General features: G+C 36.6%; 1 protein-coding gene across 4 annotated transcripts in view; it reads right to left on the bottom strand.

The window, feature by feature from the left end:
- The window catches only part of LOC106959036 (voltage-dependent calcium channel subunit alpha-2/delta-2-like), a 210323-nt gene that overhangs the window by 46003 nt on the left and 151076 nt on the right, over positions 1 to 13244 (bottom strand). For 2 of the 4 annotated variants that reach the window (XM_015051294.1, XM_015051296.1), the window contains one exon: positions 11638 to 11779. In XM_015051294.1, the coding sequence (XP_014906780.1) occupies positions 11638 to 11779 (142 nt within the window). The remainder of the gene's footprint in view (positions 1 to 11637; positions 11780 to 13244) is intronic. The other 2 variants (XM_015051295.1, XM_015051297.1) reach the window with 1 other exon arrangement.

Below are 13244 nucleotides of genomic sequence, written 5' to 3'. Positions count from 1 at the left end.
CCCAAACTTTTTCAGGGCCCTAGGAATGGTTCCAAATGAGCCCCCCCCCCCCCCCCCCCCCCCATGCTTTTTCTCACCTGTAACTTTTCTGTTGCAATGTTTTATTTTTTCTTTGCTTATTTATATCTGGTGAAGTTTTAACCTGTTTTTAAAATGCTATGTAAATAAATTTGACATTTGACATTATGTGTGTAAGACTGCTACTGTTATTAGCATTGTTAGTAATTAGTGTTGTTATTGCTATTGATTTCAACCTTACAGGAGTAGCAAACATAAACAAAATGATTTTGAAAAGCAGAGTGGTGTATAAGTGCGCCGTATCCCTTTAATTATTTGAAGGTAACATCAGCTGATAAACACTAAATTTACAGTAAACAACAAGATTGATATCTTACATTTCAGTAGCTAACATACTTCATATTTATTACAGAGGACGATTACTTTCACTGGAGTACGGCTCGATTAATTTTACTTCATGTCTTCAACCTCTGCAACTCGATGCAGCTCTGCTTAATTGTTAAACTTTTCAGCCTTTTGTCTGCAAGTGATCACCAACACAATGCTGCTGACAAAGACTGAATTTAATTAACTAAAATTACTAATCAACATTCCACTTTGCAATTATAGTTATTTTGCTCTCTTTTTGTAAATGCCACGTCTTTTCAAACTCAATTGGTTGGAAAAATGTGGATTTCAGTATAGACCACAAGATTTGAGATGATTTTCTTCCTTAATTATGAACAAAACAATTATTTAGCTGATAAAACAAAGAAAAGCAAGAAGGTAATTAAACATGAGCAGCCCAGTCATCATCTCAGTTTGTGGCTGTTTCTTATTCTTGTGTCAATAAATACAAATAACAATCATTTTAAAAAAATCATTAGGTTTATAGATTTCAGTCCAAGACCTTATAATCTGATGACTACAATGTTCACACAACTTTTAGCACATTTATCTAAATGTGCTAAAAGTTTGTCTGTGCTAAAAGATTATAAGCTAAGATTTTGTTATTAAGTGCATTTGTTTTAAATGCAATATTCTCAAATCTAATAGTTTAAGTTTTGAGCTGCATTTATCCAATCCAGATGTTAAAGTTAATACTTTATAATCAAGTGGATTTAAGAAGAAAACTGGACACCTGATCGCCTCATATGACCAACAAAGTCGGGTCCTGACTCCAACTTGGATAAGCTTTGGTCCAACCAATGTTCTTGCAATGACTGAATAGAAAATAATCTTATTCACATTCAAGTTTGTTCCTTTTGAAAAGATTGGGGCCAATTTACTTTGCCAGTGAATGGGAAACTGGTCTGCGCTTACAATGGAAGGTTCTTTTCACACTTTGTATGTTTTATATTCATATTTAAATTTCAAATTAAATAAAACCCTTTAAGCCTTTCTTTTTTTTCTTAATTACATAATCTAAATCATCTGACGGTAGCTCTGCTACTGTCCAAGTAGAAAAGCTGTGCTGCACTCATTCAGCTTGCTCTCCACAGGAGACGCTTTATATCTGAAATTCAAAGCATTATATGCTCAGATAATACACCACTGCTCTATTAAAAAAAAAATCCTGTTAACCTTACTCTGATTTTGTCTATATTCACTCGTCTTGATTGACTGTTACGTTATTTTCCATATTTCTGTTTGCGCCTCTGAGCTGCAGATTTTTTCCCACAGCGATGTGTGTTTCTGAGCAGCAGGGATCAGATGCTGCTGTTTATTCTGAAGACCTCACAGACTCCAAATAAAAACAAACCAGCAGCCTGATGTACCAATAACTTCCTCCACAGTTCAAAAACCACTACGCAGGGGCACCTCTGCTTCTGCTGCATGTATCACCTTTCTTCTCTTCCCCGCCGTATTGTCAGCACAGTTCATTCTCCATCTCTCTCCTGCTGTTCTCCTGTTTCCTTCCTGTCTCCTCTTCTTTCCTTCAGGCCTGATTTTGAGCATGGCTGAGTGTTAAAAGAGCCTCAACCTTAAAGCCTTTCATCCCGCGGAGGGAAAACGGCAGCAACAGGAACTGGCAGCATCTCACACATTCGAACGCACAGATCCCCCCCCCCCAGTCTTCAGAGAGAGAAAAAGTTTTTTTATGGCTTTGTTATGAGGAGACACAAAATGTAGAGAATAATCCAAATTCCAGTTTTTATTCTTTAAAGTTCACAAAACTGTCAAACTGTAAAGCAGCTACTTAAATTATTTTTAGCCTTAGAAATATCCTTTTGTCAACACATTGTGTAGTAAGGTGAATTTGTTGCACTGGGTATTTACTAACTGGAGAAAACTTTCTCTAAGCTAAAACCTGAAGTCATAACAAAAAATATGACTTTGAAAAAAGTATTTACACCTTTTGATCTTTACCCCAATTTGTCACAATGCAACAATACATTTCAAAGTATTTCACAGACATTTTTGGAGAATAGATAGAAAGCAGGAAGAAAGAATGCATGATGGTTTTCAGTTTTTTACAAATAAAAATTAGAGACTCAGTTTGGATGTGTGTCTGGACTTTGACTGGGCCATTCTAACTCTAATAGTGCATTCACACCAAATGCATTTTGCCCATCAAACCGCGTCCGACGCTTCAAGTTCGACGTGTGCACTTTGAAGTCCGACTCTTGACATTTTGCTCTAGATGCGCCAGTCTTGTCAAAATCGCTCTATACGGGATTTAAGAGGAAACTCAAACGATTACAGCATCTCCAGCATATTTCATCCAAATAAATACGTTCATTTAACATTTATTTAGTGCTTGTTTAACGCGATTAAACGTTTTTGCTGGACGGATTTGGATAGCTCAAATGTAGGGAAATATTTTCAAACAGTAAAAGTTATAACTCAACATTCCTACTTCCTTGCTGATCCTCCTTTCTATTTCTGCCTCTGTAGTCCACAGTTTTTTTTTTGTTTTTTTTTATGAGATCACGTCGGAAAATGCACCGCTACATCACATAGCAGAGTCTCTCTGGTTGATGCTCAGTACCGAGTGGAAAAAGCTCAGATTTTCCAATTCCAGCGTCAGATGCATCAAACGCTAAAAACGCTCCGAATCGCACTGCGCTAGACGCACAAAATGCGCCTCAACGTGCCTCCACAAGGCGTCTGAATGTAAACCAAACGCGGCTGACGCTCAAAACGCGTTTGATGTGAACGTACCATTAGATCAACTGGATTCTTCTTGCCACTAAATCCAAAGATCAGATTGGAAAAGTTAATGAAATTTAAATACCTTTGTTAAATACCTTTGTCTTTAGGTTACTGCTGGTTCAATAATGCTCTGTAACAAACCTCTGAGTCTCCACAGCTGGACTGGAGGATTTAAATTCACACATAGGGACTCTATTCACTAATTAGTTTTGATCGATTGAACTGGACTTTTTAGGGGAATCACTTCAAGGCAGCTGCATATAAATGCAAACCACATTGTTCAGATTTTTATTAGTAAAAAACTGTTAAAAAGCATATCAGTTTTGCACAAATTCAAGTTGTTCTGCCACTCAAAATCCAAATAAAATGCCCATAAGTATTTAAAATGTAGTTGTGACTCTGCTTAAGGTTTTATGTAAAACCTTAAAGATGCAAATCGTACAAAAACATAATTTATTATACATTATGTCCCAATTTTTCTATCTGACTAATATTTTCTGGTGAACACACCTTTTCCCCCAAATAGTGTGCTTGTTATTAACAATTTCAGATTTTGTAAACATTAATCTCATCCTCCGATGGTGGGCAAACAAAAGCCAAATCTGCAGAGGAAGTGCGATAATTCAGAGAGAAACAGACAGGAGACCTCCTGAGTGCAACTCAAAGTCGTTTTTCCAATTAAAACCACAGCAGTAAATAACAAACACAGAAAATGTAATTTGTGAGCCTGGTGGTGAGTGAAGAAGAGTTTGCCGTGCTGACTGTTCTAATTAGAGTGAGGGTAAATGATAGTGCCCCTTCACTGGGCACACACTATAGGGCTGGGATGGGTGCAGGGCAGAGAGAGAGAGAGAGAGAGAAAGAGAGAGAGAGAGAGAGAGAGAGAGAGAGAGAGAGAGAGAGAGTCAGTAAAGTCAGGAATGAAAGAGATGCAGCCCGCGGGTTTCAGACAGTCTTTTGGTTTTACTTTAAATCCCTTTTCCTCACTTTTTCTTTTCTTTTTTCACAAATTACTTTTGCTTTTTTCCCCCTACATTTAAATCTGGTTTGATGTTGAGAGGGACTGAGTTGATCTCCAACATGGTGTGAGCTGGTTGACAGTGAAGCTTCCTCTGCTGGAGGCGATGTGTTGAAATGAAAAGCGACTACATTTGTACAAATGGAAACACACATACAGATGTACTCACTGGCTGACAAAAGCTACACGTATTTATTTGGCTGTGCCCAATCCGTAAACTGTTTTTGGGTGAAGAAGGAAGAACTTTAATAAAATATTAAGGGGACATTTATTAAGTAAGTAATAACAAGAACTAGCAAACATATTTTGTTGTGGACAAACCTGCATGTCTGAAATGTTGCTATTTTTTAAGATTCACTTTAAACCAGATAAATTGTAAAAGTCTGAATCATAAATAACCTGATGCATCTTTTTCTCTTTGTTTTTAAAACTTCACACATCTCAGCCCTCTGTTGACTTTATCTGCTGCATCTCTTGCACTCCGTGTCTTCACGCGCTGCATATGATCTTCCTCCAGAGGTGCCCCAAATTGTTACTTTTTATTCTGAAGCTTCTTTGCTGGGAGGCAGCCGCAAAGCAGACAGAGCTGCAGCAACATAAAAGCAACATTTCAACAAGCAGCAACTTTAAGGGGCTGAATGGAACATTTTTTGTTGTCGTTTGCGTCATTATGAGTTTGATTTTGCTTGGAGTTTAGACGTTTCCATGCTGATCTCATCTTAGATTTGGTTTGATTTGATGCATAGCCTTTTATTTACATGCAGTAATAACAATACGTCGCTGTTGTACGACAATGTAGCTGCAGCCAAGTGCTAAAATGTTTGTAAATAACTTTAAATTATGGTTGCAAATTGTGGTTTACGATTTCAAACCCATAACTGGAAAAGTCAACATTTTATTTTATGAGGTTCCATCAATTTAAACCCATTTTGTTTGGATGTGAAGGCTAGGAAAGACTTTTTCTCCATTTCAATAAGGCATCAAGTGTGATTACCCCAGTTCCCCAGTGAGCAGTCAATCAGCTGTTTACAGCAACAAATTATATTCTGCTAAATTTTTCACAGTTAAAAGAAGATAAAGAAAACTGTTTGGAAGTTTTTTTCTCCAATAGAAAACTCAGACTGCCATGGCTCAGCTTATAACATGAGGAAAATGCCTTGCAAGTGAAATAGTATTAATAATATTAATATTTCTTGCTGAAAAGTTAGTTGTAAATTAGTTTTGTCTTATTTCAAGTTCACTAAGATATTTGCACTGCAAACTAGACCAAAGATTTTGTGTTTTTGCGGTGAACAAAGGCTCGCTGTAGACAAAATAAATAACCGGCTGGTATGGGACAAAGTCTTGCAATATTAAAATTAATTTTTTTCTCAAGAAAATGCAACTTTGGTGAGGTAAGTGTAAATTAATACGATGATAAATACAAATGGCTCAAAACTCTTAATTTGAAGTAAAAACAAAAAAACTGCACTCTGCATCTGGTTAATAGTTTGTGTGGCAGCGTATGGATATCAGATATAAATTTGTGACAGAATGAGTGATAAAATACTAAAAATTATCTGTAAACACTAAATTAGTAACTTCATTCAAAGCGGCTTGGTAGTAATGATAAGTCAGAATCTGAGCTACAGTGAGTAAAAGGCTGTTTTATAATTTTAATCTGCATTAAATCCTCTGGTTTAAAATCTAAAATTCCCTGACATGTCAATATGCAGGGCTTTTATATGTGTTTCTGTACAAACAAAGGTTTTATATGCACACTCCTAGCATTTAGTAGGATTGTCTTTTACACCTTGGGGTCTTGGGTTTAAAATTTAACAATGAACTGACAGAAACGTGACAAATATTTTTTCACAAAGAGGCATATTATTGAGCTCATCTTCTCAAATTTCCTCCTCTGCAGTTATTTCCAACTTTAGGAACTTGCTTTGAGAGAATAAAACCCGTTTTTCCAAGAGAACTGTGCCCACATCAGTTTATCCGTCTGTGGCGGTGCCCGCTTTGTAATCGGCAAAGATAATTAGAAGTAAACTGCACAAATGTTTGACCTGAGCTAATTAGGAAGTTTGCAGACTTTGCAGCAGAGATCAGTAGAGGGATAATGAATTATAAAATGGTTCATTACTGCGCTTAAGGGACCTGCTCAATCTCAATAAACGGACATGGGGCCTAGCAGACACATCAAACCAAAACGCACACGACGCCTCATTGAGCCGCTGAAAGACTGCTATTAAGAGAGATTTTTTTCCACCTCTTTTATTTTATTGAAGAGTCTCCTCTTCTTCTCCGACATCTAACCTTTTGTTTTGTCGCAGCTCTTCAATTTATTCATGAATATCTACTTTAACGTGAAAATGCTGTTTTGGGGGAATTCTCCAGATAACCTAAAAACAAACATCAGCTGTTTGCATTATACTGTACTTTATGCTCCACATTTTTAGCTTTAACTTCCCCTGCCTTTCCTCCAGCGTCTCCCTGAGGACCGAGTCTGCCCACTCGCTCTGCCCGTCTTCTGATAATACTAAACCCACAGATTTATTGTAGATCTGGACCCATCAGCACCCAGAGGACAACAATCTGCCCACATTAGTTTCCCCAGACATGCTCTCCAAGGCAGCCTGCAGGCTGGACGTAGAGCCAAGCATGACAGAAAATAATCCTCTTCTACCAGCCGACACAGCTCCTGTTAAAGCCGTTTGGGTTTAAAAATATTACGCCGATTCTGCAGCTTGCTTTGATACTTTCAGACAAAGCTATCGAAAATAATCAACTGAACTTAAGAGCCTCATGCAAATAGAGATATTAATTAATTTTATGTCACATCGTTTTTAGTCAAAATGTGGGGTCTGCATGAGTGAGTCCAGCCTAATGAACCTTGAACTGCTGGATTTCAGAGGTTACAGCAGTGGACGCTAATTCAGCCGCAGGCTACCAAAGGCCAACAGGGATGAAGAGCGGTGAGCTTCACAGCCTTGGATTTGTCCAATTCTTTAAAAGTTAGCTTGCAGGAACGGTTGCTAACCTCAAATAGATGAACAGATCCTGAGCACATGCACCTTGTTCAGATCTGCCATGAGGGAAACAGAGACAGGCACCAGCATAGACTCTTTGTGTGAATGAATTAATGAATACAAATATTTCACCAACAAAAATCTAACACAAGCTGTTTACATCTGAGGTTTTTGTTACATATTTATCAATCAAAATACTGCATGTGGACTTTCTGATGTCCAGCAGACAGAAAGCATGAAACAAATGAATTATTTTTTTACCAAGTCATGATTGGTTTGACTGATTTAAGGAAACTTTAACTCTATCAAAAATAAGTCAGCTGTCTCTTTTGTGCAGAATTGTTCTGCAAAAAAATAATAAATAAATAAAAAGTTTGAGCATGAACAGCTTGTTTAAAACCATGTTTCAGCTTCCAGTTGGATTTAAATCCAGACTTTACTACACTGTAAACCTTTACAGTGTAGTAAAGTAAATTTGTAGTATTATTCAAAATGGCCAAATGTACCTTAGAAGCTTATAAAATATAATCTGAACAACATTATGTGTTTATGGTCCATAAAAACGACATTACCTTTAAAAATCTTCCTTTCTTAGAATAGTTAAGATTGTTCAGTAAAAATAAGATTTTAATCTTAGACACATTTCACATCAACATAAGCTTAAAAATAAAACTTTTTATACAAATCCAGGTGTTCGCATCAGAAGCCACATCCATGGTAAAATACTGATTTATATGGATTTTACTGTATTTATACTGTAAACTTCTGATAATCACAGCTACCAGAAATTAGGGCTGTGTTTTTACAATGTTGGTAACTCCAAAAAAAAATCAAATTTTCATTTTAAAATGTTTTTTTAATGAAAAGAAATTCATTATCTGTATGTTATAAAATATATTCTAACTTCCCATGACTTCATATGCAGACGTGCTGCAGTAATAATGTTCAAAATTTACCGCAATATGTCTGCATTTCAATCATTTAACAGCTCAAATCAGATTAGCAAACATAATGCACAAAGAAAACGTTGAAGCAGCTCAATGCATGTCAGAGAAAGAGGATCACAGATGCACAGCCCCAAATTTTTATTGAAGTAATTTCTAAATGACTGAAAATTCAGTTGTACTCAGCTTGAAAAGAGACTCGTACTGTCATCTGGGGAGCAGGTGTCCTGAACTACAAGCTGCAGACAAACTTACATCGCTCTGAGCTGAGAGGCAGAAAACAAAACATCTGATCCAGGATCCAACCCTCAAATATTTTACAGCTTGTAAATACGGACAAACAGAGAACTTGAGGTTCTGCTTAGTTTAACAACACAATCTGTAAAAAATGTAATAAATCCTTCCCCTTGCAGCTGTTTCATTTATAAATAACATTAGCAAACTGATTACCATAAAACACAATTGGAAATTAAGAAAATCATAGTAAGATGATGAATTTTGCATCAAACTAAGTTTCTGAAAAGATGCAAATGTTTGATCAGAACTTTGCCAGGGACATGCAATTTGGTTACAAAGGACCTTAAAGAATGACTCTGCACATGCAAGGCTAAAATAATTCTCAATTGCATTTTTATCAACAACTATAACACAACACACATGCTTATAATTGGATTGGCACAAATCTGCAGTTGGCAATCTGAGCAGTGCAGACCGTGCAATGGGAGCTAACTAAACAACATCAATAGTAAACATTTTCCACAGAGAAGAAGAGGAGAAAAAATAAGTAATTCCATGCACCGTGCCACTCTACTCCTTTAGATTTCACCAGGCTCAATCAAGAGCCCTTTATCCTCTGGCTCACATCCTCAGACAGGGGAACCAGAGCTGCCATAAAATGGGTCCGGGAACAATGCACAGCCTTGATTGCTCTATTGTGAGTTAGTTTTGGCCTTTGACATCTTCTCCTGAACCAAGAGTGTCTAATTCTGACAAGATTTGTCTGGAGAGACGCAGCTGGAGGGCATTGTTACAGACAGGTGCCATACACTGCCTGCTTGACAAAGAAAGTCAAGAGTAAGACAATGATGGAGAGGAAGAAACCGCTGCAGTAGAAATGTCTGCTCAGTCCCTGTTTCTCCTTTTAGTTTTTTTTAAGTCAGGGTGAAAGTGTCCAAAAGGTTAGAGAAGTAGATAACAGAGGAAGCATGTCAATGGAAACCCCAGAGGGTACATGTGTAGCGTTTTGCTCATTTAGCGGCTGCAGACTAAGGATGGTGTTATGTCTGCAGGGCTGAAGAATGCAGCGCAGGAAGGGCAAGGTCTACGATAAAAAGCATGAGCGCTAAAAAAAAGTAAAAAATACAGAAAATACAGTACGAATCAGTTTGGGAGCGAGTATCTGTCATCTGAAATCACTTTACTGTGCAAAAGTGCAAACCGATATCAAAGGAGATTGAGTTACTGAGTGAGAGTGGAGAGGATGTGTCACCCAGTCATGACCTGAATGTCTGAAGAGACCAGGAGGATGTTTGGTTTCACCGGAAAAACAGACGGCAGGCATTCATCATTATATACATTCAGTATTAAACAAAAAATGAGGCTGATAATGAGCTTTATGACAGGACAATTTGAGCCTAAAACAAAAACAAGAGTCAAAAATGACATGATCAAGTTGCTACAATATAAAAACTGAAAAGCATTAGTTGTTCCCATTAATGACTATTACAGTCATAATGTCTATAACATTTAATCAATGCTACTTTAAATTCCATACATAGAGGACAAATATAGAGTAATTAAAGCTAAATTAAGTGTTAGATTTTAAGTGGTCGTTATGCAGTTAATTAGTTAATTAAAGTGAATGTCTGCAGCGCTTCACTGACATGCTGCTTGCATCGCAGCTCGTTAACTGTACTTCTAAAACAACATGGCGGACCAAACAGCAGACATTTACTCCTTTCAGATCATGCAATTTTTAAATCTGTAATATCACAACATCTCTATTTGGACTTTAAAAAGATGCACAAATGTTGACTTTTCTTCACACTTTTTATGCAGACTTATGATTGCACTTATGTTTCAGTGGCTGAATGCCTTTGGACAGGAAATGGTAGTTTGTACCCCACAAGACCACAAACTACAATGTCTTGCAAAATCTTTGCCGAGCAACATATTTGTGAAAAACTCTGATTTTCTGTGCAAGAGTTATCAGAAAGTATGTCAAATGCCTTCCAATTTTTGGGTGATCATTTTAACGTCTAAAAGATGAGTAATTTTTGTACAACAAATGCAGAAAATACAGAACAGAGCATGTTTTATAACAAATTTAACATGAAAACACTTTCAGAAAACCTTACAAAACAAAAAAGAATCTGAAAATACCCATCTAGGTTTGTATTTCTATGCTCAGCTCTTCCACACATCTACAAGGTCTTGACATGAAACAGTGGATTGAGCTTCGTCCACCATTATTGTGTTGTAATAAGAGAAACAACAATCTTTCTAATTACATTTATGAATTTGGGTTCAACTTATTGCAGAAACTTCAACCTGTCGTACTACTTTTTGCTCATTTTAACAAACTCGTGATAGTAATAATAACTATGATGAATTTTCACACAATGCACTGTCAAACATCTGAGCTGCATTTAGTTGTGTCTACTGTCTTCTACTCTTTAAGTCAAATAAATTTAGTGAGTTTTAGTTTTGAACCTAAATGTGAGTTTGTGAAAGATAAACTTAAGCTGTGTTAACTTTTTATTAATTTTGTCAAACCTCCAAGAGTTTAATAAACTAGAGTTTTTAGGTTAGCACTTAAAAAACTGAAAGATGAAAAAGACAGGAGTGGGAACTATTTCCCAGAATGCTTAGCGGCTTGTTTTTGCCTCCGGAGATGGAAGTGCGTTACATTGATCTGAGTCTACATGTTATGAAGGCAAATGTTTATTTTAAATCGTGAGGACTATGTCCTGTTCACACTAAATGTTTTAAACAATTTAGTTTCATTTTTAATAAAATTCATTATCAGATCAGAAAGCAAGAATTTAAATTATTCCAAAGTAAAATAGTTATTTCAACTTGATAACGTGAGTGAAAATAGAAATGTGGCTTTTTAACGAGATGAAGGCAGTTGTTTTTTTTCTTGCATATTGTGAAATAACTATTTGGTTTAAATTGCAGCATTAAGTTAAAACTCACAATTAAAGATTAATTAACTTAAAAAACAAAGTTTAGAAAACTTGTCTCTTGTTGTTAAATCAACTTAATGAACTTTAATTTCCGAGTTAAAACCAAAACAAATTTGTTGTTGAGTTAAATGACATTGTCAAGGCAGCAGGTGGACTTTCATTTTCAAGTTAAACCATCTTCAAATGTTTTACAGTGCACTTATAATGATACATTTTATAATCTCATGTAATATAGATGTAGATTTTTGAAGGATATTCGTCTACTGTGTCTCAAAAAGCATTTTCATTATATTACTGGTGTTCTGAAAAGTGGAATAACTTACAGCCTTTGTATATATCTGTAGGAATCTGGACGGCACTGGAGGAGTAGTTGACCTTGTTTTTAAAATTTGGATCGTCGACAAACTCCAGCTCCAGGGAGGACGAGGTCTCCAGCGGAGCTTCCTCCTCTCCGTCCTCCGTCTGCTGAAACACACAATAAATAAGAGATGAATCCATGTCTAAAACAGGATTACAGAGCTGCATTTTGTAGCTTTCTACACTGCGATTGTGGGAGACGCGTATTTGTCCTCGGCATATATCAGCTTTCTTCCTGACTTTTTGAATCATGTTAAACATAAAAATGTCGATTATTCTGCCTTCTGTCTGACCTCAGATTCAGTGGTTCTGTTCTAATCAGAGAAAAACAGCAGGTATGAGCTCAGTCACGAAACGGAGGGAGCCATTAGTAGCTATGATAACCATCACACCAACGTGGTGTTAGAAGAATTAACCCCAACAACTGGCATCACTTAATTACTGTTTATTTTCTCGCCCAGCATATTTGATTACAGACTTTCTTCTCTCCTGCCTCACAATGTGAGTATCAAACTCCCTTTCTAGGGTGTTTTGTTTGCAATTTGTAGCCATATTTTGCATCTCAGAAGAACCAAATGTCAAACAAACCCAACATATTAAAAAATTAAAAGTTTGTGTGATTTGTCGGATGAAACGATTAGAAGAAAATTTTATTTGCTTGTTTCTGATCTGACATAAAGAAGTGCATCCAATAAAAAAATTAACTACCACAACTTTACCACTTTTAATTCATTCATTTATTTTATACTTGTTGAATAAATAAAGTCCTAAATCCTGACAACAGCAAAGCTTCCTGGTTGATGCAAAAATTTCATTTTGATAAAGCAGCAAGGGTTAATTGGATGTGACACGACTGAAAAAACGTTTGTTTTGTCCAAAGAACGTGAATCAAAACCTCTTGTCCACAGCAGAAACTGATTGATGGGCTGGCTGTAATTGACTATTAAAATGCAATTACAAACTGCTGTCGGGACGAGCCAGGGGACGTTTGAGACGGAGCTGCTCTGTAACAAAACAGAGGCGGCGATAACGGTATGAAAGAAAACGACCCACGAGACGATTTCCAGCTCAACAGTTGGCAAAAAAATCTGAGGTTGACCTGAAAATGAGCAGCGACATTTAAAAAAATGACAAAAAACTAAAAAAAAAGGCTTATTAAAACATAATTCTGTATATTTCTCTTGCTCTTAGATATCTCTGTAGTTATGCTGCTGGAGTTATGCTGCTTGAGGACAAACCAGCCACTTCTTCTCACTTCCTTCTTCTTCTACTCTCCAATTTGCATTATTGGCTGTTATGTCAATTGTTAATTTTATGCTTTAAAACTTGAAGACATCAGTTGAGATATTGCTGCCAAAATCTAAATATTCTCCCTCCCTGCTATTAAAGTTTTACTTTTTATGAACTTAGAAAATAATCCTGCGTCAGTGCATCCGTTTGTCTTTTGTGCATCTGAGGCTGCGTTCACACTGCAGCCTGAAGTGACTCAATTCTGAATTTTTTAATGCGACCTGTATCCGATCTTTTCATGGCAGTGTGAACAGCACAGGTCGGATTCTTTTCCGAATGTGAC

The sequence above is a fragment of the Poecilia latipinna genome, unplaced genomic scaffold (genome assembly GCF_001443285.1).
Source record: "Poecilia latipinna isolate Pla-1442-1.1 unplaced genomic scaffold, P_latipinna-1.0 Scaffold1039, whole genome shotgun sequence".
NCBI lineage: Eukaryota > Metazoa > Chordata > Actinopteri > Cyprinodontiformes > Poeciliidae > Poecilia > Poecilia latipinna.
Note: the sequence above shows the minus strand (reverse complement) of the source record. Positions and strands in the feature narration are given on the sequence as shown.